At 44.8% G+C, this 25,497-nt stretch overlaps 1 protein-coding gene across 1 annotated transcript; it reads right to left on the bottom strand.

Annotated features, from left to right (window-relative positions):
* Positions 1–1,233: 1,233 nt before the first annotated feature.
* On the bottom strand, positions 1,234–23,876 carry LOC116523615 (NACHT, LRR and PYD domains-containing protein 12-like). The gene is made up of 4 exons (XM_032238731.1): positions 23,811–23,876; positions 21,108–21,399; positions 10,100–10,132; positions 1,234–3,520 (listed from the first exon to the last, which is right to left on the bottom strand). Exons 2-4 carry the CDS (start codon positions 21,178–21,180, stop codon positions 1,860–1,862), a joined length of 1,767 nt encoding a protein of 588 aa, XP_032094622.1. The 5' UTR covers positions 21,181–21,399; positions 23,811–23,876; the 3' UTR covers positions 1,234–1,859.
* Positions 23,877–25,497: the final 1,621 nt, after the last annotated feature.

The following is a 25,497-nucleotide window of genomic DNA, read 5'->3' on the forward strand; positions in this document are numbered from 1 at the left end:
TAGGCGGTTAAAAAGACCGCCAGTGATGTTTAGTCCGGTTTGCCAACAATGTTGGGGAAGGCAGAATCTAGGTGACTGAAATGGTTTCCCTGGGGTGGTAAAGAGTAACGTTGGTTGGGCAGGTACAGTTTGTTCACGTGTGTGGGAGCCCGAGAGATGTAATTGCAGAAAGGGTGGGTAGATGTTAATTGAAGAGGCAGTGAAGATGACAAACCAGCCAGAAGATGAGAAAAGTACCAGTAATGGCCACAAGGGGGAGTCCAAGATAGTAAACCAATCCAAAGATGAGAAAAGTACCAGTAGTGGCCACTGGAGGGAGTCTAAGCTCCAAGTACCCTGCCTTTCCAAAGCAATGGCGTCCGATATAGAAGAGTTCAATGAATAGCTCTGTCGGACGTGGCTCTCTTGAGATGGTAACAGCAGCAGACAAAAGCCAACACAGCCAGTACAGCAAGGAGCCCGTCGTTGAAGTCTTAGAGTCACACCCCCGGCAGTTAAACAATAGATAGAATCCGACGGAGGTAATGGCAAGATGTAAGGTAAATGCCACGCCAGAGGGGAAGAGAGAAAATCAGCTGGGCTGCGTTGCAGGGCTGCAGGGTTGTAATGGGGGGAGAGAACAGGCACTTCCATAAAGTACCCCACTCCCTGTTCGGGGCACAAGCCCACACGCCAACAATAAAAGTTAATTAGTGAAAGACCAGGTCTCCCAGGGCAGTGGGGCAGCTTCTCAGGGCGGCGAGGCCGAAACCACCGCCGCTCGCGCAAAGCCGCCACTGCCGCCGCCGCCGCCGGCCAGCTGTTTAAAACGAACGTCGAGGGAGGTAACAGCATCCAGGAGCTATCCAAAGGCAGCCCCCTCCTCAAATAATTACCTCCCCGGGAAGCCTGAGCATTGATATCTTGAAGGGACCCCTCCGTTCTCATGTCCGGGGTCCTGGTCACCTGGAATTTTTGTTTTTTGGTTTTCGATAGCCGGAGCGATGAGACTCGGCAGCCATCTCCCATTCTCACGCATGCGCATAAGCTCACGCATCAGAGTGGAACACATCTCCGGGACAGAGAACCAGCAAATGGATTGTCTCAGCAGGGTGACGGTCAACAACGGAGAGTGGCAGCTCCATCCCAGCGTCTTCCTGCAGATCTGCGAGAGGTTCGGGCGCCCAAAGGCGGATCTCTTCACAACCCTAGCAAACGCCCAGCTCTCAGATAAAACTATATAGTCAATCTTTTTATTTTAAATGACTAATTTCAAAATAACCTTTTTTAAAGGAAGGAGCTAAAGAAGTTTCCAATTATTGCAGAAGTATCTTTTTATGTTATCTGCCATGTAAGAGGAAAAGTTTTACATGCAATGAAACTTTCAAATGGAACATTTGAGTGTTGAATTAGCTCTTTTTAATTTAAGGGAGAAAGACCCTGAGCTTTCATGACCCAGTGAACTTTCACTCTCTTTAAAGACTGTCAGGAGTGGGCTCTGCATAAAATAATCAAGTTTTTAATTTATTTAAAATTGTTACAGCCTCTAGGTTTCAATAGCAACTGCCTCTCTGATCTTGAGCTGAGATTTTAATTTAAACCCTATTTCATTTTTCATTTCAAATAAGAGGAGTAAATTGAGAAAGAAAAGGAATTCCTCCCAGTGGTGACTTGGAGACAATACTGCTTCACTTCTCAGATAATACTTATCTTCACTTCTAAGGACTGAAAGCCATCTTTAACTAGGCTTCCCAAAGACACTTATGCATATTCCCAAGTGACATTTTTCTGGTTTATTATTATATTTGAGACAGTAAGTTATAGAAAAGTGGTGACAGGATCATAAACTGAATGAAATGTTCAACAGACTTTCAAAATACTTACTTATTTTCTGGAAAATCTGAATAGTTAATACTGAGTTCCTTTAAATTTTGGCAGTGCTGTACACAGTAGCTGAAGATCATCAATTCCATTTCAGAGTTGCAAAATGACCATATTTCAGTGATATTACATACTGCATTTTTTATAAAATTGTTATCTTGTGTCTCATATAAATAACAAAACATATCGTTTTGCAATTGGCAATAATAACTAATATTTTTAAAACTATTTTTCACCCAATGTAACATGAATTCTTTATTCTTAGGAGAAATTTTCCATCCAAATTCTTTTTTCAACTCTCTCATTCTTTTTTCTTCATTTAAAAAACCAAAGAGGAAGAGAAATCCTACTGCAAAATCAGTCCTAAAAGATGTATTGGTTTCTAATAATGTCTGCAAATTTTTATTCAGATTTTGAGAATGCTGCTCCTCTCCTTCTTCTAAGACATAAAACAAAGCAGCAAAAAACTCCTGGAAACTTAAATGAATAAAGCTGTAGGTTTGAATACAATCAATATCCCTTTTGAAGATGCTCTGATTCAGAAAAAGGGGGAGGGAGTTTCCCTGATCTAAAATGTGCTTCTTGACTTCTTCCTCCATAAATAGTATTTGCTGTTTCCTGATTCCTTCTTCAGCCAAAGAGCATAAGCCTTTCACATTGGTTTGGACATCCTGTTTGGATTCTTTATGGTGATACTTTAACAAACTGGAGAGATACAGCATATAGATTTCAGTGAGGGTGTATGGTGTCTTCTGAAGATCTTTGCCTCTCTCCATCTCCTGTTTCATCACTGTGCAGATGATCCAGCTCACAAGGGGAATGACACACATGGTGAAAAGCGTATCATTTTGTTTAACAAATCTGAGGGCTTGAGTTGCTTGGTCTTTATTTCCAAAAAAATTGTAGAAATATTCTTCTCTTTCCTTTGTAGAAAATCCCAGTATCTCAAAATAACCTGGGCGCTTTAAACATTGATGGAGTTTCTCCAAAGCAGTTGGTCTTGTTGTGATTATAAGAGAGGATTTAGGAAGAAGCTTTTTTTGAAATAAGCTGTTCAAAAGAATTCTCACTGGTTCCTTCTTCCAGGGATCAGTGCAAAAGTAGTTTTTAGGCTGATCAAAGGAATACTTTAATTCATCAAACCCATCAATTATGAACAGAAGCTTTTCTTCATTCTTCAGTATGTTTTGAATGACATTTTTCAATGAGTGACCCTTGAGAAATCCTTCTGAAATTATATCTGCAATGTTACTCTTCTCTGCCTCTGCATGGAGATTCATCTTTCTACAGCAAATATAGAAAACATAATTAAATTTGTCCTGGTAAAGTTGTTGAGAAGCCCAATCAAGCATAATTTTTTTGGCCATTATGGTTTTTCCAATTCCTGCAGCTCCCTGTAACACAATAACTTGTGGAATTAATCCATGTTTATCAGGGTTAAACAATGCTTCAATGCTGGTGGAAGACTCAGCTCTTTTGCTGATGATTTCATGATGTTTCCATCCCATAGCAAGAATTTCATGTTCTCTCTCCTCTTTAGATGGGTGATAATCTAGGATCATTAGCTTTGAGTATCTCTGATTCAAGAGTACATATTCACCTGGAACAGCATTAGGATCTTTCATTGTTTCAAATTTTTCTTTAATGTAGTTTCTGTATGCTAAAGAAAGAATGAATAAAATTAGAAGTGTGAAAAATAAGCCTTTCACAAGACACTTAATTAAGTCTTTTGTCTGTATAACTTCTCTTTGAAGCCATCCCCATCCACCCTCTGGATTAATGTGCTGAAGGAAGTTGTAGGATACTTTGTTAGTTGGCTTGTCAGAATTGATGTGAATAAGCAAATACTTGTTAATCAGTACATTAAATATTTATCATTTTGAACCTCTTTTTATTCTGCACAACATTTCTCAAATGAATGCATTAAATACTAACAGGTTATATAAGGTTCTTTCTTTGGATTTTGATAGATATTTTTAAATATTACCACCCTTGGATATAATAAATATTCTCAGAATGTGTCTAATTTTCAGCATACTTCATATTTAGCGTGGATTGATTTTTATTTGCAAAGAGAAAACACACACACATGAGATGATGGATTTTCCACAATGAAATATGTTCTTCAGTAAATTTCTATGGGGTTTGTCAATTCAAACTGTCTATTTCTACATATTCTTTTCAATATATCTTTAAAAAGATGCAGTTCTTATTAAAATATGAGGTTTTGATTTCCCAAATTCTGAATTATGCACTGATGATACCAAATTTGGAACAATTTCATTCAGCATAAATTCTCTCCCCTAAGCCCTGTGTGTGTGTGTGTGTGTGTGTGTGTGTGTGTGTATGTGTGTATGTGTATGTGAAAGAGAGAGAGGCAGACAGACAGACAGACAGACTGACAGACAGACAGACAGACCTACCAGTGGTGGGTTTCAAAAATTTTTAGAACCTCTTCTGTAGGTGTGTTCTGTTTTGTGGGAGTGGCTTGGCAGTCATGTGACCGGGTGGGAGTGACTTGCCAGTCATGTGCCTGAGTGGGAGTGGATTGGCAGTCATGTGACTGGGTGGGCATGGCCAACTTGCAAAATGTGGTGAAACTCACTTAACAACGCTCTTGCTTGGCAACCAAAATGTTGGCTCAGAAACTGAATCAGAGGGGGAGATGAGTGGAAAATTGCTTTCAACTGCCCACTGAGCTGTTTCTGATTTAGGGTGATCCCCTTTGGACTACAAGGTGTGTCCACAGTACTCATGCAGCTGATAAATGAAGTCCTGCATGAGCACCTGTATAAAGAGGTGTTGGGTTATCTAGATAACATTTTAAATTTACACAGAAATGAAAGCTAAGCATGTGAAACTAGTCAGAGATGTTCTCCAGAAACTTTATGCTGCTAAGTTGCATACCAAACTATCCAAATGTGAGTTTCATCAGGATAAGACAATTTATGCCACCAAATTTCCCATAAAGAAATCAAAATGGATCTGGAGAAAGTGTGGATAGTGCTGGAATGGGTACCCTTCCATACCAGGAAGCAACTACAGAGCGTCCTAGGATTCACTAATTTTTATATTAATTCCTTCTTTTGTGCAAATTGCCCTCCCCATTACAAACTTACTGAAGACAAAAGTGGGGGGGGGGGGACCTAAACCCAGCCAACCACTGAAATAGACTATGGAGTGCCAGATGGCATTTGAAAAACTCAAACAGCTTTTCTCTTCCAAACAAAACCTGAAGCATCTGGATCCTGACAAGCCATTTATCATCCAGGCAGGCACCAGTGATGTAGAGGTAGGAGCCGTTCTGAGTCAAGAAAATGAGCAGGGACAGTTATAGCCCTGTGCCTGCACATGCAAGAAACTGACTGAAACTGAACAGTGCTGGCCCATATGGGAGGAGGAAGCCTATACAGTTCTCTGCGCACTGCTTTTTGGAGGCATTTTTTTGGAGGGGAGTAAAATTCCTTTCCAGGTATGGACTGATTACAAAAACCTGGAAGCCTTAAAGACCTCTTGGAAGCTCTCCTCTAAACAGGTGCAATGGGCCCAGTACTTTCAGAGATTCAATGTTATCCTATGCTATTTGCCAGAAGGAAAGAACTTCCTTGCTAACGCTTTGTCAAGAATGCCTCAGTACAATAGCTCTAAGGTGGAAGTAGTCAAACCTTTGTTCCCATTGCACCAACTGGCTGACCAAATAACCATGAGAACACAGGGAAAAGGAAAACAACTGTGGATGGACCACAGCAGCTGCTTTAAAGGCCACTCTAAAGGATGACACAAAAAAGGTTTGTCCCATTCAGGGTGGACTAGCTTGGGTAGGGGTCAAGCCTTATATGCCTGCCAGTCAGAAACAAATGTACCATGATGCCAAACAGGTGGGACATATTGGGTTTGTTAAATCTTTACACCTCATAAAAAGACAATTTTGGTGGCTTTCCCTCAAAAAAGACATTGAAAGTTATTTTCTCTCACTCTCTCACCCTACCTCATGGTGGCAGCACCAGCCATGCTCTCCACAGTGGCTTGCAGATGATTTGAGGCACACAGACCGATCCCTTTGGGCACCTGCCTCCCTCTACCTCGTGCCCCAGTTGGCCTCTGTGTGATCACTGCCTCCTGTGTGCATGGAGGGGAGCAGGGTGCCTGGCTGGGCCTTGTGATGAAAAAAAAACACCTCCCTGAAAATAAGCTCAAGTTTTAGGGCCCAAAAGAAAATAAGACCAGGTCTTATTTTCAGGGAAACACAGTAGCTGATGCAGTCTAACAACATCTAGTTGAAAATAATCTTTTCTACCTGAGCAGAAAGGAAACCACCCCAATAGCAGAGGAACAAAAGATCAACTTCTAATTGACAAAATGATTTTGGAAAACTTCAAGAAAAGGGAGACCAACCTGAACATAGTATGGATTGAGTACAAAAGGACTTCAACTCTCTGCCACATGACTGGATAATCAAGTGCTTAGAAATAACAGGAGGCAGTAGAAACACCAGAAGCTTGGTGCAAAGATCGCTGGCACAATGGAAGACACAGTTGCAGGTCAATAGTGAGAAACTGGGAGAGGTTAATATCAAGAGAGGAATATTTCAAGGAGATTCACTGTCACTGCTACTATTTGTCATTGCAGTGTTTCCTCTCTCAACAATACTGAATAACTCAGGCCATGGCTAACAAACATCTACTCTCCCACCTCCTTTACATGGACGATCTGAAGCTGCATGGAAAAACTCAGTTTAAAATAGAATCACTGTTCAACACTGTCCGTTTATATAGCCAAGCAATTGCAATGGAATTTGGATTGGACAAATGTGAGGCACTCACTATCAAACAAGGAAAAATAGTGAAAATTGAAGGAATCAAGATGCCCCATGAAGAGTCTGGATGAAGATGATTAATACAAATACCTGGGTATCAGTGGTGGATTCCTACCAGGTCAGACCAGTTCAGCTGAACTGGTAGTAGTTTGGTGGTCTGGGTCTCTGGAACTTGCAGCAACCCAGGCCTCCCACGCCCCCAAACGGGTCTCCCAGCAGCACCATAAGCACTGCCATCTTGGTTTTTGCTTTTGCGCATGTGCAGAGCAATTTTAGTTGTAGTGTACATACATGCACAGCGCACATCAAGCACGCACCTCTGAGCAAACCAGATGTAGTCTTTGCCAGAATTCACCCTGATAAGTAGCCTTCAAACTGGCAACATCAAGCACATTGAAGTCAAGAAAAGGATTAGAGAGAGTGTGAAGAAGATCTCAAAGTCCAAATTCAATGGAGGAAATACCATCAAGGCAATCAGCATCTGGGCAATTCCAGTCATTAGATAAACACCTGGAATAGTGAACTGGACTCAAACAGAACTAAAAGCAATGAATAGGAAGACCAGGAAAATAATGACAATGAATCATCTTCAAAGCAACATTGACAGACTCTACCTACCAAGACAAATAGATGGGAGTGGATGGTTGCAAATGCATCAGATGGTTGAAAAAGATAAAATGGCTTTGGAAGAATATGTGAAGGATAATGAAGAAGATGCACTTAAGTTAGTAGGCTTACTGACTACTGGAAAGATCAGACTGACGTACAACAAGGCCAAAACAGAATACAGAACCGAATAGAAGCATGGGAAGACAAACCACTATATGGCCATTACATTAAAAAAAAATAGCAGAGAAAGCAGATAATAACAAGACCTGACCTTTGCTAATTGCTAAGGTCAGGTAAGTTGAAGAAAGAGACCAAAAGATTAATTCTGACTGCACAAGCCTTAACGACAAATGGATACAAAGCCAGAATTAAGAGGACAGGAACTGACAGTAAGTCCTGCCTATGGAAAGAAGCTGATGAAACAGTGGACCATCTGACAAACTGCTGCAAGAAGATTGCCCAGACTGACTACGAGCAGTAGCATGACAAAGTAGCAACAAAGGTGAATTGGAAGATCTGCAGGAAATATCATTTGCTTGTAAGCAAAAACTGGCGAGACCATAAAACAGATAAAATCATAGAAAATGAAGAAGTTAAATTGCTCTGGGATTTTAGAATTTAAATAGAGAGGCACCTGCCATATAACACCCCAGATTGTTGATAGGAAAGACAAAAAAGTCTGGCTAGTGGATGTGACAGTCCCTGGAGACAGAAGAATAGAAGAGAAAGAATGGGAGAAGATAACAAAATACGAAGACCTACAAATAGAAATAGAATGACTGTGGCAAAGGCAAGCAAGGGTAGTACCAATAGTAATAGGTGTCTTAGATGCAATCCCAAAACAATTGGAGCACCACTTGGACACCATTGGCATTGACAAAGTGCCATCAGTCAATTGCAAAAAGGCAGCTTTACTGGGAGCAACTTTCATCCTGTGACAATATCTATAACACCATCAAATATCCACATCTACGTATCCCAGGTTCTTGGTAAGATCTCAATAGGTAGACAAAGTGCCAAACCCAGTCCGAAAAGCTGTCTGACAATGCAATTAATCCAAGGGTGGGTTTCAAAATATTTTACTACCTGTTCAATTTGCGTGGCTAGGTGGGGGAGGGGAAAGCATGTGACTGAGTGGGTGGGGCCAACTTGACATCACTCATGCCCACTCAGTCACATACCCCCCACTTAGCAATGCCCATCTAACCGGGCAAAATTTTCTATTTTGCCAGCTGGCAGGCTGGCAAAGAAGTCTCCCTTTACCACCGCCGCAGCTACTTCTATCTCAGCACTGAACAGTCCATGACCTCCCCCTACAAACTGATGCCACAGGAGGGCAGGAAAGAAGAAAGTTTTGGGAGACACCTTCCCTCCCCCTCCAGGAGAGAGGAGGCGGGCCGGTTTGAACACAGGTGGGCAGTTTGTGTTCGGTGCCTCCTTCACTTGAGGGTGCGAGTGCAGCAAGACACATGTCATAGCAGCACCTGCGCCACCTGCCTGGGTAAAGACAGTGTGCAGGCGGGCAAATTCTTCTCTCTTTCTCCCCCCCCCTCTCTGGGGTGATTCTCGCGGGTGAGAAAGTTACATGGTCGTTCAGTCCAGCATGCACAAGGCAGAAAATCCCTGGGCATTGATCCTTATCAGGGAAGAGAGAGATCACTGGGCAGGAGCCACAGGAGGAGGAGGGCGGTGGCTCTTCTTCTTCTTCTTTGCCTCTGCCCAGAGACAGATGCTCCCGGCACAAGGAAACCAAGAGAAGGAGGCTCAAGGTGGCTCTCCACCCTAACCTAGAGGTGGCCAGGGATTGCTCTCACCCTCAGACAACAGCTCCACCTCCTCAAGCCTGGCAAGGAAGCCCGCTCCTTTCACTCTCCCATCAGATCACAGCTCTCCTGAGCGAACTCTTCCGTCCTCAGCTGTTGCGAAGAACCTGTGACTCTGGGTGCACCATGCCTGCTTCGTTCTCTTTGAGAGACGTTTTGCATCTTGTTTGTAAAACAGATCTCAAAAAGAACGAAGCAGGAGTGATGCACCCAGAGCCACAGGTTCTTTGCAACAACCGAGGACCTCTTCTGCTTAGAGCTTCAGGTGGTTGGCGATAGAGTGGGGATCCCAATTACATTTGTATAGAAAAGGAATCAATAACCATTGCCATTTATGAGATATAACAGGAATCATATCTCAATTAAAAATACATTTTTGAAAAGTCTTAATATTATTATATTTGGAACAGAGGTTCTTATATGCTTCAGACAGATTTGGGTTTTAATTTTTGGTGCTGGCTATATTCTTTGACTATTTCATGGAAATTGTGGCTGGAAAACAAAAATGGATTCTCTCTGCCATTTTTAGCAGTAGGAGACTTTTTGTTTAAGATTGCAAAGGAACATTTATGGCCTCAATTAGCCAATGGACAGAAGACTTCATGTTACTTGAATTGAATGAATGAATTGTGTACTAACAGAAATTATCCATGGACAATTATAATATAATACTAGAAACCTCTACGTTGTTGGGTACTCATTTTAAATATTTCCTTATCTAAGCAGAAAAAGAGAATGACAAGGGAGAGCAAAAAAACCAATGGGGCCAAACTTCCTGCTGGCTTCCCCACTGAGTTTCCTTTTGGGAAGCTGGCAGGAAGTATTGGAATTCTCCCTCCCTTTCTTTTTCATGGTCAGCAGCACCACAAAACCTCCTGGAGTTTTCCCCATTCACAATACTTTGCATAGATGGGGAAGGAGGAAATGAAATGCTCATGCTGAATTAGTTTTAAACATAATTCAATGACCCTTTGAATGATTCCTGCCTTACCTGATAAATCTGGAAATTGGTGAGCATCAACATCTGCAACAAAAGATGGATTAGAATTAGTGAAATGGGTATGTCATAGAATACTTTTTTTAAAAAAAAAAAAAGTAAATGCATGGGTTTATAACTTCTATGAATGTCTAGCAACATCACTTAGACATATATACTGCTTCACAGTGTTTTATAAGCATCTTTAAGTGGTTTACAGAGTCAGCATATTACCCCCAACAATCTGGGTCGTCATTTTACTGACCTCAGAAGGATAAAAAGCTGAGTCATCCTTGAGTCAGTGAGAATCAAACTGCTGAACTGCAGGTAGCCTGCAGAACTGCATTCTAACCACTGTGCCACCATGGGTCTTAACATTATATACATTATAAATGGTCTACATTTATAATGTATATTTCATTTCTTATAATTTCCGTGCCTTTCTATACATTTAAATGATCAGATCATTCAAATGATCTGTCACATCCTTTTCAGCAGGTGGAATCATCCCTCCCATCAAAAACCATTTCCCATCTCTTGGGTTCAACTACATGTGGTCCCCTGAGAGCCCTTAATTAACCATGAAAGTAAAAGAGGGCAGTATTCAAGCCCCCAAGGAGCTCAGCCACTTCCTCAAGGCCAACTGGGGCAAAAGCCAGGACAAATTGCTTTCTGCAATGGGCAGTGACTGACTGACTGTGGTAGAATTTGCTGAGAATCCACATGCACCAGCAGCTGAAATCTGAATGAAGCAGAAAAGTATCACATTATAGAGTTTGAAGTGAGATTATCAATAAGGAAATATCAGGAATTTGGTTATTATTACACAGCAAAGTTTTCCAGGAAGGAGAAAAATTAGTTAGCTTCTGTTGCCTCCTATTAAATTAGAGCTGAGCTGTCTTCTGATTCTTGAGCTCCCCTCACCAAATTCTTCTAGGAAAGCAAGATGTAGGCCTCAGTGCTCACTGCCTATGTCAGCCAGGAGAATCCCATAATTCTTCCTGCAGTACTCACATTTCTATCCCAATTTCTTTTCCATGTGTGGATGGTGGGGGTAGAAATCCTTGATCTCTTAACAGTGAGGGCTTTATGGTGTGTGGTGAGTGTAACCCACATTACAAGCCTCTACCATTTATTATCCAAGTACGCCTTAAATTTGGGGAAATTTGCATACCATCTTCATCACATCATCAAGCTCCCAGTTTGGATAACAATTCCTTTGTTTTTCCAATTACGTATATATCTCTCTCAGGAATTCAAGTTTTAAAGCTGACTGAGCTCTTCACCATATTTCAGATAAACTGGGTTTCAATGGTGCTGCGTCAGTCATTGACCAGTCCCCTGCTCAACTAGGAGAACCTATACCATTTCAGGCAAGTGACTGTGCAGTCTCTTCTTTAAAACCTCCAGTGATGAAGAACCCACAATTTCTGAAGGCAAGATGTTCCACTGGTTAATTGTTCTCACTTTTAGCAAATTTCTTCTTGATTGGTTTTCCATCCATTGTTTCTTGCCCTGCCCTCTGGTGCTTTGGAAAATAAGTTGACACCCCCCCCCCCCTTTGTGACAGCCTCTCAAATACAGGAATACTTCTGTGCCATAATGTCCCCCACCCCCAGTCCTTCTTTTCTCTAAACTAGCCAAACTCAAATCCTGCAATTGTTCTTCATATGTTTTAATCTCCAGGTCTTAAATTATTTTAGTTGCTTTTCTTTGCACTTTTTCCAAAGTCTCAACATCTTTTTTTGTAGTCTAGTGACCAAAACTGGATGCACTATTCCAGGTGTGATCTTACTTATCTTGTATAAAGTTTTTATTTTTTATATGAGTTTGATTCTATGCCTCTGTTTATATAGCCAAGGATTATATTAGCTTTTTTGGCTGATGCTGCACTGCTAGTTCATGTTTAAATGATCAGCCAATAGGACTCCAAGGTCCCTCTCACAATTACTGTTTTTGTGCCAGTTTTGCCTAATCTGTAGTTATAACTTTGGCTTTTCCTGCCTAAATGTAAAACTTTGCTTTTCTCCACATTAAAATTCATTTTTGTTGGATAGGGCCAATTTTCAAGTCTCTCAAGATCCTTTTGGATCCTTAGCTTGTCTTTGGGGATGTGGGCAGTCCTGTCAGTTTAGTATCATCTGCAAATTTGATGAGTTCTCCTATTCCCTCATCTAAGTCATTTATGAAGATATTACGGTTTATTATTAGGATTTGTATGCTGCCCACTCTTGAAGAGTACTGGACCTAAAACAGGACTTGTGGTATCCCACTGCTTACATCCCTCCATGTAAATATACTACATTAAGAACTATCATTGAGAACTTTGTGTCAGCCAGTTACAAATCTATCTGGTGGTCATGCTGTCCATCCCACGTTTTTCTAGAACGACCGTTAACTTACCTGAACGGTCTTCTATGTGTGCTGCGAGGGGAATCCAAGCATGGGTTAACTTTGTCCATTAGCCTAGAGACTGAGTTATGTAAATTGGTGACTACGCCTCCTCTGTCTGGATGGGTCAGTTTTGTACGAAGTCAGCCGGTTAATGATATATAGCAATGTCAATGATGGCCATAGCCCAATAAGTTGGAAAGTCACTTCAGAATAAGTCAAGTCATGTCAGGTAAGAGTCAGTCATAGTCAATGTTATAAGTCAGGTAAGAGTCAGTCATAGTCAACGTCACGAACAGCCCTGGCAGTTGTGGGCAGGTTTGGATTCCCCTCGCAGCACACATAGAAGGACTGTTCAGGTAAGTCAACGGTCGTTCTCCTGTGTGCTGCTTGGGGAATCCAAGCATGAGACATGCCAAAGCAATTAAGATTCAGGGTGGGAGCTAGGCTGGTCAGGGTCTCCTGCGGAGGGGAGCACCCGTTGCGAAACTCGCCATCCAAAGGAAGCCTCAGCCGACGCATACACATCAACCTTGTAGTGTCGGATGAATGGCGATGGTGACGACCAGGTAGCCGCTCTGCAGATTTCTTCCACTGAGGCTTGTGTGGCCCGGGCCGCCGTGGTGGCCGCACTTCTGGTAGAGTGAGGAGTGACGGCTCTGGGAACCGGTCGAGATTGGCTGTCATAAGCAAGGGCGATGCACGCCTTCAACCATCAGCCTATGGTATGGGAAGACACTTTCTGTCCCATGGATGATGGCTGAAAGGACACAAAAAGCACCTCCGATCGCCTGAAGGACGCCGTGCACTTCACGTAGCGACGAAGAGTCCTGACACATCCAAGTGATGCCACTGGCGTTCCTGCGGATGAGAGGGGTTGGGGCAAAAGTCCGGAAGGACGAGCTCCTGAGCCCTGTGGAACGTGTTGACTTTAAGCAGAAAGGCTGGGTCCAAACGGAAGACGACTCTGTTGGGATGGAATATTCAGAGGTCCGCCCTAACTGACAGTGCTGCCAATTCGGAGACCCGCCTAGCCGATGTAATTGCCACCAAAAACACAGTCTTAAGAGTCAGTAGCCGAAGACTGATGGATGAAATAGGCTCCAATGGAGAGGCCATAAGAGCCCTGAGTACTAACGTCAAGTCCCACATAGGGTAACGGTGCACAGTCTGAGGTCTGATGTTAGCCGCTCCTTTCAGGAACGATTTGACCCATGAGTGTTGAGACAAGAAACGTCCCTGGCCACCCCCAATCACTATGGCCAGGGCCGCGACCTGCCTGCGAAGCGTGTTGGGCACCAAGCCCTTGTCAAGTCCAGTTTGCAGAAAGTCTAAGACTCGGGGCACTGAAGCCTGGAGGGGATCAGCCCCGGCACGGCGGCACCACCTGCAGAAGGCCTGCCAGGTGGCCTCATAAATACAGGTGGTGGAGGGACGACGGGCCACCTGGATCGTGTCAATGACCTTGCTGGAATAATAAAGGCCAGTTAGAATAGCCCGCTCACGTGCCACACGGTTAACTGCAGCAGCTGGGGGTTTGGGTGCATGAGAGCCCCCTGGTTGAGCTGGATCTGGTCGTCTGGAATCCTCCACAGGTGTGAGATCGACAGGTGCACAAGATCGGCGTACTAGAGGCGCCAGGACCACATCGGGGCCACCAATAGGACCTTCGCTTGCTCCGTCAGTATCTTCTGGATGACCATCAGGAGGATCAGCAGTGGCAAGAAGGCGTAAAGAAGGCCGGCCGGCCATGGGCTGTGCAAGGCATCCACTCTCTCCGCTCCAGGGGTCACGTACCTGGAGTAAAAATGAGGTAGTTGCGCATTGTGAGGCTGTGCGAACAAGTCCACTTCCGGACGGCCAAACCAGCGAGAGAGCTGCTGGAAGAGGTCGGGGTGGAGATGCCACTCCGCATGATCCACTGTGGCTCTGCTCAGCCAATCCACCTGGACGTTGGAGTCGCCCGATATGTGTTCCGCCCGAAGGGACAGCAGTCTGGGCTCCGCCCAATGATGCAGTTTCTCCGCCTCCAACATGAAGGCCCTGGAATGTGTTCCCCCTTGGTGATTGACATGTGCCTTGGAGGCCACATTGTCAGTCAGAATCAGCATGTGGTTGTGAATCACAATGTCCTGGAACTCTCGTAGGGCCAATCGGGTGGCCCGGAGCTCTAGCCAATTGATGCTGTTGGTTAGCTCCTGACTCGACCAATGACCCTGATTCAGGGCATGACCTCCCCATCCGAAGAGGCTGGCATCCGTTGTAACCTGAATGCGGTCCGGCTCCTTAAACAGGCACCGTTTGAGGAGCTTGGAAGATGCCCACCACCAAAGGGATATGAGAGGCTTGGGCGGAAGCTGAACTTTGAGTTGTGAGTGGCTGGTGTGGGACCTCTGATAGGGAGCAGGAACCATTGCAGCGGACGTGCGTGGAATCTGGCCCAGGGAACAATGTTGATGCAGGAAATCATCTTCCCTAACAGTTGAGAGAGTAGGGCCAAGGGCACAAGTTGCAGAGTTGACACTTGAGCTGCCAGTCGCTGGATGCTCTGTCGTCTCTCCAGGGACAGGAAGACCTCGCACGTGGCGGAATTTATGATGGTTCCTAAGTGGAGCAGCGATGTAGTTGGCTGCAGATGACTCTTGGGGAGGTTCAGTATGAAGCCGTGCCTCCGCAGGGAGTCCATTGTTACTTGCAGATCCCATAGGGCCTGTTCCCGAGATGGCGACAGGACCAAAATGTTGTCTAAGCAACAATTCACTCTCACTGGGACTGAGCGAAGCGAAGCCGCCACAACCGCTAGGAGCTTGGTAAAGGTGCGAGGGGCTGACGAAAGACCGAAGGGCAAGGCCCAATATTGGAAATGACAGTCCGTGAAGTGCAAGCGAGGAAACCTCCAATGTGCCGGATGGATGGGCACATGGAGGTACGCCTCCTTGATGTCGACTGATGTCATCATGTCGCCCTGGCGGATGGATGCCAAGATGCTCTTTAAGGACTGCATGTTGAACTTTTGATACTTGATGTACCAATTGAGTCTTTTCAGATATAGAATGGCCCGCCATCCCCCTGAGCTCTTGGGTACCAGGAATAATATTGAGTAAAACCCTAGGCCTTCCTGCCCTTTTGGAACCTGTTCTATGATGTTGATGGAGATGAGATGATGTATTTCGGCCTCCATGAGACGCCGTTTCACTGAGCATCTGGGGACGGGGCACCTGATGAACCGTCTCAGGGGAATGGAGAGAAACTCTATGGTGAGGCCCAGTCTCACTACCTGAAGGGCCCAGGCGTCGGACGCGGTCTCTGCCCACTGATGAGCGAAGGCCAGGAGACACCCGTCCACTGGCTCCTCCCCATGGGAGTCACAGGTACCTCTGAAAGGACCAGTTCCCAGATCCACGAAAGGACCTCCTGTTGTGGGATTGCGTCTGATGTTGTTGGCACCCCCTATCCCTGGCCCCCGCACGGTCCTGGCCGAGGTCCTGTGGCTGGTGAAAAGCCCTGTTGTAGTGAGGAACAAAGGGAGCCGCTGTGTATCCAGAGTAACCGCCCCGAAAGGACTGTCGTCTGTTATATGGCTGCTGTCTCCTGTTAGTGCACCCCCCAGTGGAGGGGAGAACCTTGCGTTTGTCCCTGGTCTCTATGAGTATGGCGTCCAGTACAGATCCAAATAATGCACCGCCCTTGAAGGGCGTGGGCGCCAGGCGCCATTTAGACTTAACATCCGCCTGCCAATGGCGGAGCCACAACAGGCATCTTGACGCCACATTTGACACCACAGCTCGAGAAGCGAACTTGGCAGCATTAAGGGTGGCATCTGCCGAGAATTCCAGGGCAGCTATAATCTTGGTAACGTCCTGGTGAAGTCGCACCTCATCAGGGGCCAGTCTCTCCTGCAATTGTTTGAGCCAAAGTACGGAGGTTCTATTAAAGAACGATGCCGCAGTAGCAGTGCACAAGGCCCAGGCCGCAGCCTGGTGGGTCTTACGAATGACCGTCTCAGCTTTACGATCCTCTGCCTTCAAGCCCTCGGAAATTTCTGATGGAATTAGAGCAGGGGAGGCTAGGGAAGCTACTGGCTGATCCACAGTTGGGAATTGCAAAATGCCTTCCAAGTCAGGAGTGGAAAGGTACAGTTTCCTGTCCCCATTGCTGGGCGGGGCAACCGCAGTCGGTTGGTCCCATTGCTTTTGAATAAGATCCAGAAATAGCTTTGGAGAAGGGATAACCTCCTGCAGTGATGATGGAATAAAATTGAAAAAGAGTTAATATTTTGTATGACCACAAGAGGGAGCCCAAGAGGGAGTTTTAGAAAAGAAATGTGTAATCATTTGATTGGTTAAAGAAAAACAATGTTAGAAGTTGATTGGTTAAACGTCATAATTTTATATAAGGTAATAGTTAGGGCGTGACTGTCGCTGATTGGTTTGTGACCGCCCCGATCAGGCTAGCTGATATGGGAGTAGGAGGAGTTAGGGAGGGTATAACTGCTGTTTCGCTTTCGTTGTGGGTGTGGCTCTTTCTTGTAACACACGAGGAATCCACCACGCTTTGCAAACCGTTGATCAAGAGAGATTTTTAATAAAAAGAATTTTATTACTCTACTCCGAACCTCGTCTCTAGAATTCTTGTCTAGAATTCTGCAAACAGTGAGACTGGTTCAGCAAAGAGGCACTCAGTAGTATCAAGGCCTACTGCAGAATTGTCCTTAGGGGCCACCTCCCCCATATGGGTAGTGGCCTTAGCTTTATATAATAGGGACTTAAATAGCGTGGGGTGAAACAGGCCAGAGGAATTAGGCTGATCAAATATCAGGCCCTCATCATCAGAGAAATCTCTATCTATCACTTCCCCTTCCTCCACCAAGGCTGAATCCGCGCTGTAAGTAGAGGGAAGAGGTGAAGCAGGCCCAGCTGGAAGATCGGGAAGATCTACTTGTGGAGCCTGGAGAACAGGCCCACCTTGGGCGCTGGCAACCACAGGGGCCTGATTCCTATGGAGCAGTTCAGCATCCACCCCCCCTGGATATAGCTGCAGAGATCATCTGGTAAAGGTCTGGAGAAAGGCCCTGATCATGGCCTTCCATAGGCCTCAGACCTGCAGCAGTGGGGGTAAAGGTGGCAGAAGGCCCAGCACGTGGCAGTGAGTAGGCTGAGACCGCATGGGTCTCAGTAGTGACCGGGGAAGTTGGATCCCCACCCCCACCCCCACCCCAGCCTTAGAAATAATAGGCAAGGGGCGATCAGGTACTGGAGAGACCGCCTACTGCCAAACCTCCACTAGACCAATTAGATCCCACAGACTAGGCCTCCTCCGAATTCCATCCGCCGGCCAGTGTCAACTGGCGACTACCTGGAGGAGAGCCTTCTCTGTGGCTGCTCCGACCCTCTGAAACGAACTCCCCGTGGAGATTCGTACCCTCACCACCCTCCAGGCCTTCCGCATAGCCCTTAAAACCTGGCTGTTCCGACAGGCCTGGGGCTAAAGATTCGCTGCCCCTATCTCGAATGGTATGATTGTTGTGCTTTTTAACTATGTATAGTTTTGTGTTCTTGTTAAACTGTTTGTATCCCCCCCTCCCTTTTTGAGTTGTGAGCTGCCCTGAGTCCCCTTAGGGAAAAGGGCGGCATATAAATGGAATAAAACTCAAACTCAAACTCAAACCAGGTGTGGTGTCCTGCTGGCTGCAGAATAGGAGCTGGTGAAACACGCTGAGGCAATAGCGTGGGGGGAGGAATTCCTACCCTCCCCAGAGGCCTTAGGCGCTGCCTTGGATTTGTCCTTTTTCTTATGGGCCTTATCCAGAGCCCTGGAGGCCTCCTTGGGCCTCTGACAGATGGCTCTAGAGGCGGCCCTGCCAGGCCTCGAGCTAACTCCTGCTTGGGCAGAATGCTGGGTATCGGTAGAGGGCTCTATTGTACCTCCTGAGGTGGACTGATCGGCCATTGTAACCTTAGAAGTGAAAAGACTCAAAGAGCACAAAAAGCACCGGTTTTACTATGCCAGAAAGGCGGGCCGCGTGGTCAGCAGAAGCAGCGGTAGTACGACCCTCTCACCAGGGCAACCAGGACCAAAGTGAGGGAAGTGGGAGGACCGATGAATCAGCAGCTTTTTGGGCGTGAAGAAAGGCAATGGCCCGATCTTGGCTGCCTAAGGCGCATGCGCTAAAAACGGTCCCAAAATGGCAACTGCAACTCGGGTGCCAAATTTAAACATGCCCTCCAGCTAGCAAACCGCCCTGAGGTTCCCACAACGTGGAATGCTTCGGCGGTGGAGGCGGCGCACCCCCGGCGCGAGCAGCGACCAAGGAGCTGGAGAAATCGTGCTGCCTATCTGTAACCTACTACTACTGCAAAACTAATTTCTAAACTGCATACTACTTGCAAATATAAATAGATTGTTAAAATGGCTCTACCATAACCAAATAAGAGAAAAAACACCTTCCTTTTGTTTATAAAGTAGTGATTTTAGTTTGCTCTATGGAAGTCACTATTTTAAACTGACAGATAGGAAGTTTAATTAGATTAAAAGCAAAAATATTCTCAATGACTTTGAAAATCTCAATGAGTTATCAAATATAGGTACTCCTTCATTACAACGTGGAACTGGAATTTTTATTACTCAGCAATGTGGTCACAAAGCTGATGTCATGTCATGACTCATGTGACCGGGCTCTGTCGCCTCTTTCCAACTCCGAGGGCATTAATCATGTTAGCCAAGGGATCTGCAAAGCTGGCTCTTTTAAGACTGGTGGACTTCAACTTCAGAATTTTGAGAGTTGAAGTCCACCAGTCTTAAAACAGCCAACTTTGCAGAACCCTGTGTTAGCCCAAAGCCTGGCGCTGGGCTTTGCTCCCCCATTGGTGGAGCCCCGAGAAGCGAGGAGGGAAAAAAAGAGCTCAAAAGAGCTACATTGTTGCTAAATGTAACTGGGGAGAGCCAGCCCAGGCAATAGCAAATTAGCCAATCTTGCAGCAGGTCTGAAGGGGGAGGAGCAAAACTCCAGGCAGGGCTCTCTGACTGTTCTAATTCCCTGTGAAAACTGTTGTTGCCTCTGAAGCATTTGCTCCAGTGTTTTAAATCTTTAAGATCCCTCTCCCTTCCTTTTTTCTTTTCGACCTACACAGAATCACAGATTAGAGAATCCTGAAGTCAGGCAGGGCTGAGGAGGGAGAAAAAGAGCTCAAAAGAGCTACATTGTTGCTAAATGTAACCGGGGAGAGCCAGCCCAGGCAATAGCAAATTAGCCGACCTCGCAGCAGGTCTGAAATTGGGGGGGAGGGGGAGCAAAACTCCAGGCAGGGCTCTCTGACTGTTCTAATTCCCTGTGAAAACTGTTGTTGCCTCTGAAGCATTTGCTCCAGTGTTTTAAATCTTTAAGATCCCTTTCCCGTTTTTCTTTTCAACCTACACTGATTAGAGAATCCTGAAGTCGGGCGGCAATGTACTGCAGTAGAAAAGGTTTAGCTGGAGGAGGTTTTGATTGCGATCGCTCTGTAGTTCGTGTCCAGATACCTGCCCCACATGCCTCTGCGCGGCAATTAAAACTACTGCGCGGGGTATTGCAGCCATGTGCGCGGCCGCGCAGGCGCACACCTTAGAGGGAACAGTGGTTGTGAGTCGGCATGTTTTAATCTGGGGGAGAAATCAATTGCTCAGTTGTAATGGGGCTACATTGAGATTGGTAAGATTGGGTAGTAGGGGTTTGTTACATGTATGCTGCTTCTTTCTTTGATTGTCATGTTTCCTTGTGTGTGACATGCCTCCATTTACCTTCCTCCACAAGGTCAATTCCTCTAGGGGTTGTTTGTTCATTATTTGGTTCAATTTGGATATAATCTTGTTGCATAAGTTGGAGTTTGGCAAGAGTTGCCTCTAGATCCTTTGCTTTTTCTTCTAATAGTTCATGAAGTTTACATTTAATACATTTATAATTTGGGTATTCTTTGGGCATAAGCACACACATTGAACATATATTGCATACCACAATAATGTCAGTCATCTGTTCAATGAGTTTGTTTCTTTTTTGGTAGTTGCTTTAAAGGTTAAATATATACAGTATATAAAAGGATATTTTGTCTCAATGTATATTCAAAGAAAAAAATATAGTTTAAAAATGTTTCATTTTGGTAGTTCATTGAAGGTATTAAGAGAATGCTGCCCCTCTTTGTTCTCTGACTCCACCCAGCATAACATGCTCTGCTCTCTTCTCTAGTAGCAACAGTAGCATCACAACCTATAAGATACTTTAATACTGTGTTATGTCAAGAAGGATGCTGGAAAAAAGGATGGATTAAATTAAACTTTTAAAGATCTCCCTTAAATTTAGATCAGTGGACTAACATCTTTGGCTTGAACTTGGCCTATCCATTTACTTTAATAGTGACAAGAAAATATCAAGCTGAATGATAGTGCAGATGTTCCCTTAGATTTGATTTCAAGTTCAAGACCTGGAGTCTCAGACTGGGATAAAAGTTCCATTCTGAAATGCCAGGCAGCCACTGCTGTTCCTAACCACCACCAACAAATCGGTGACCAAGATTCAGTGGCAAAGAAATGATAATGGCTCTTTATTGCCATTTGATCTTAAGTGGAGAGAACATTTCTGTAATATGTTGGGTTTTCTTACCGTTCTGTCCAGTTTCTTCAAGTTTTTTTGCAAGATCATGTCTGTTGCATTTTCGAAGGACATCAATGCACATCTCTAGAGCATCTTCTCCATAATGTTGAATCAGGAGATCTACAATGTCTTGTGCCTCTGCTTTCTCCAGTGAAGCTCTAGGAATGTTTGGCCTTTCATTATAATCAATAGAATTTAGTCTCCATTTAAATTATTTTAATTCTTTCACAAGGAGTTCCTTCAATGCATTGTAAAGTTCTTCTTTCACAGTGTTACTCATGTCAATTATTATGGATCATATCTAAAATTAAAATTAGAGAATTAAACTAATATGAATAATTAGATTTGAAGGCAACAGTATTCAAGTTAAACTAGTTAGCTCATTCACAAAGGCACAGCAGTTTATTTATCAATTCATTCATACTGGTTTCTGTATGTCACCCATTCCATACATTCTAGGCAGGCTATATTTCTAAAAGGTAGACAGCACTCATCCTGACCTGAGATGGCAAGCTATAACCAAGAAGCCTGTTCTTCAGGTTTCCAACTGTCTTTTCCACTGATGTGATCCCAGAGCTTTCCTCTTGCCTTTAAAATAATGGATAGACATATGCCCCAGGGGTGGGTTTCAAAATTTTTACTACCTATTCTGTGGGTGTGGCTTGGCAGTCATGTGACTGGGTGGGCATGGCCAACTTGATGTCTCTCACCAGGAGATGTCATGGATTGGTTAAAATGTGATGAAGCTCACTTAACAACAGTCTTGCTTAGCAACCAAAATTTTGGACTCAATTGTAGTCAAAAGTTAAGGACTATCTCTGCCTTCCTCTGCATGGCAACCTTGTCCTAGTAAACTCCTCCTTCTTTCTGCCAATTTTCCTCTCTGTTAGAAGGACCAACATAATCCATACAATGTAAGGTTTCCTGCTGCAGCAGGGGGTTGAGTTAGATGCCCTCCAAGTAACCTTCTAGCCTTAAATTGCTGTGCTGTTTTCCTTCCTTCCTTCCTTCCTTCCTTCCTTCCTTCCTTCCTTCCTTCCTTCCTTCCATCCTTCCTTCCTTCCTTCCTTCCTTCCTTCCTTCCTTCCTTCCTTCCTTCTTTTCTTTCTTTCTCCCTTCCCTCTGTGGGAAGCAACCTGTCAGCCTCTACTTCGCTTGCTTGCTATCGGCTGCCATAGAAACAGGAAGGGTGGAGGCTTGTGATATTTGGGAAAGGAATTACTGGTACTGGAGGAGTTATCAAGAAGGGAGTTTTGTTATGGCCATCTTCTGCGCATGCTGATGACTTGTGTTTGGGCTTGGTCAAGGTCAATTGTCTCTGCATGCCAACTGAATGAGGCCGTTTGAAGATGCACCCCACATGACACCTTAGGGAGTTGCAGATTGGACATTGGGTTGGGAAAATTGGGGGGGGGAGAGTGCTGGATAAATGTTTGATATGTACATGTTCACGCCTTTTTGACTTAGATCTTGCTTTTCTTTTATTGCTTTCATTTCATATCCAGTAAAAGTACCTTTATTTCTACTCAAATGGAGTTGAGGGTTCCCGAACTTACTGTTTGCCCATAGGGCCGTTTTTTTGTACTCCAGAGGCTTCAGGGAAGTTCCTGAAGCCTTCGGAGGGCCTCTGGGGGGTTCTTTTCGCCCTCCCCAGGCTCCTATAAAGCCTCTGGAGCCTGGGAAGGGGGAAAAGGGGCTTTAAAAAAGGCTGATCTCAGCTGGCCAGCACGCGCATGCGCAGTGGCCAACTGACAGAGGAACGCCTCATGTGCCCTGACAAATGGCTCTGCGTGCCACCTGTGGCATGCGTGCCATGGGTTCTCCATCCCGAAGCTACAGCATGTGAGGTAGATATATAGTAGCTGTGCTGAATTACAGGGTGATGGCACCAAGGAAGCTGGATCAGGCTCAGTGTTCTCAAGGCTTCGAATTTGCAAGAATCTGAAGGGAAGGAAGTGACTCAGATAGCAAACCAAGAATAAACGAAGTCATGAGATTCACAATCCCGGAAACCAAAGATGTTTTTAAAAACTTTGTGCATGTCTGGGTGTATTAACTTTCTTGTAACAGTGTCCAGATCATGTGTTACAGACATTTGAGATTGAGGGTTGGACGGCATCTTAGTATCCCAGGAAAGCAACTCCTATCTTTTAAATGCTCGATCTCAGGGCAAACCAAGTTGTGCTTTTCTAAACTCCTGGAGTGAAATTCTTTAGGATCCGTACAATCCAGGTGGTCAAAAAAGAAGCCCCCACAGGCATCCTCCAGGCAAGGGTGATGTCACCAGTTAATCCTTTCAATCCAGAAGCACCTTAAAAGATGCCTTTGATATGAATGGAATGGGAGTTCAAACTTAATCAAACCCTATCCCAGCTATCAAGGGATGCCAACCAAAGAGATCTACCCAGTAATAGCTGAAACACTCCAGGGGCCCATACTGGCAGCCAGCTTATAATTGATCTACTAGGTAAGAGCTTTTCTAGAGTCAAGTTACTGCACAGGCTGAGCTGTGTGAAATTGCCACTTGTGAACCCTTCATTGCTTAAATAAAGTACAAGGAAACATTTTCCTCCAGGCTGACCTTCCCTACATGAACAATCTGGATGCTTCTGATTAGAAGTGTCTGAATGTGCCCATTCACAAGCATCTCATGCAAGCATCTATCCAGAAAAACAATTGATCCATGTTAAACAATAAAGTGTTTAGACTTACCACTCTGTGGTGAACAGGTACAGGCATAATCCGATGCTGCTAAATGGATGAAAAGGTCTGTTTATTGGATATTTATTCCAGATGTAAAGAGTAGCTTCACTTTTAAAAGCATGTGTGTTGCTCCACCCTCTTCCTGCTTGTATTTCCTGCTTGCTTCTGTAAGGTTCCAGCAGTTTTCTCCGAGCCACTGAGATGCCAAAGAGAGTGGAAACTCCAGAGGAGGCTTGCAAAAAGTATCAGCTTTTATTTATGGCCATCGTAAAAGCTGGGTGAAAAAACTATATCCAAAACATACAAACCAATCCATGTAAGGAATAGCCACACCAGGGGTGGGTTTCAAAAATTGTTCGAACCTGCTCTGTGGGCGTGGCCTCCTTTGTGGGAGTGGCTTGCTGCCCATGTGACCGGATGGGAGTGGCTTGCCACCCATGTGACCTGGTGGGAGTGGCCAAGACGATGTTACTAGATATTACTAATTACTAGATATTATTAATATTACTAGATCATTATTAATGCATAGATAACTGCGGGACATTACACACCCACCCACACCCACAAACTATGACAGTGCTAGGAAAACACCCAAAAAATAAAAATCCCCCCCCCCCAAAAGACTGCCAATGAAACCAGTTTTTTTTTCCTAAGCCTAAGAACAGGGAAGACAAAGTCACTGGAATAAAAACCATCAAGGCAACGTGGAAAATTATAAAGGACAGGCACTCACAGAACCATCAACCACCTCAGAATTACCTAAACAAGGAGTGTCAGCCTCTGCTTCACTGTTGCTTCGGCTGCCATGAAACGGGGAGGGAGGGCATGGAAGAGTTCTGGAATTCAAGCTTCTGCAGAGGGGTTTTTAAAAAGAAAACAGTCTTTTTGGGAGGGGGAATGGGCTGTGCTCCTGGTTTTGGGAATTCCCCCCCCCCCACCAAAGACCAGTTGCAAATCTCTCCAAATCCTTTTCAGGATTTTCTTTTTAAAAAATGCCTCTCTGCAGACGATCTTGAAAACCCCCATCCCATCTCTGCTTGCCTATAGTCTTGGAAGCTTCCACTGAGAAGCTTCTGCAGAGGGGTTTTTAAAAAGAAAACAGTCTTTTTGGGAGGGGGAATGGGCTGTGCTCCTGGTTTTGGGAATTCCCCCCCCCCAAAGACCAGTTGCAAATCTCTCCAAATCCTTTTCAGGATTTTCTTTTTAAAAAATGCCTCTCTGCAGACGATCTTGAAAACCCCCATCCCATCTCTGCTTGCCTATAGTCTTGGAAGCTTCCACTGAGAAGCTTCTGCAGAGGGGTTTTTAAAAAGAAAACAGTCTTTTTGGGAGGGGGAATGGGCTGTGCTCCTGGTTTTGGGAATTCCCCCCCCCCCACCAAAGACCAGTTGCAAATCTCTCCAAATCCTTTTCAGGATTTTCTTTTTAAAAAATGCCTCTCTGCAGACGATCTTGAAAACCCCCACCCCATCTCTGCTTGGAAGCTTCCGCAACTTCACAGTAAAAGCAAGTAAGAATTTCTCTCTCGCTCGTGAGATTTTCTTTACTGTGCAAAGGCTTGGTTTAAAACTGCAGGCTCCCGGGGAGGGGGGCAGGGGAAAATGCTGCCCATATGCCCCCTTCCAAAGCAACCTTGCAGGTTTTCAAGATCATCCGGAGAGGCATTTTTTAAAAAGAAAAACCCTGCAGGCACCCA

Source organism: Thamnophis elegans, unplaced genomic scaffold, assembly GCF_009769535.1.
Source record: "Thamnophis elegans isolate rThaEle1 unplaced genomic scaffold, rThaEle1.pri scaffold_62_arrow_ctg1, whole genome shotgun sequence".
Classification (NCBI taxonomy): domain Eukaryota; kingdom Metazoa; phylum Chordata; class Lepidosauria; order Squamata; family Colubridae; genus Thamnophis; species Thamnophis elegans.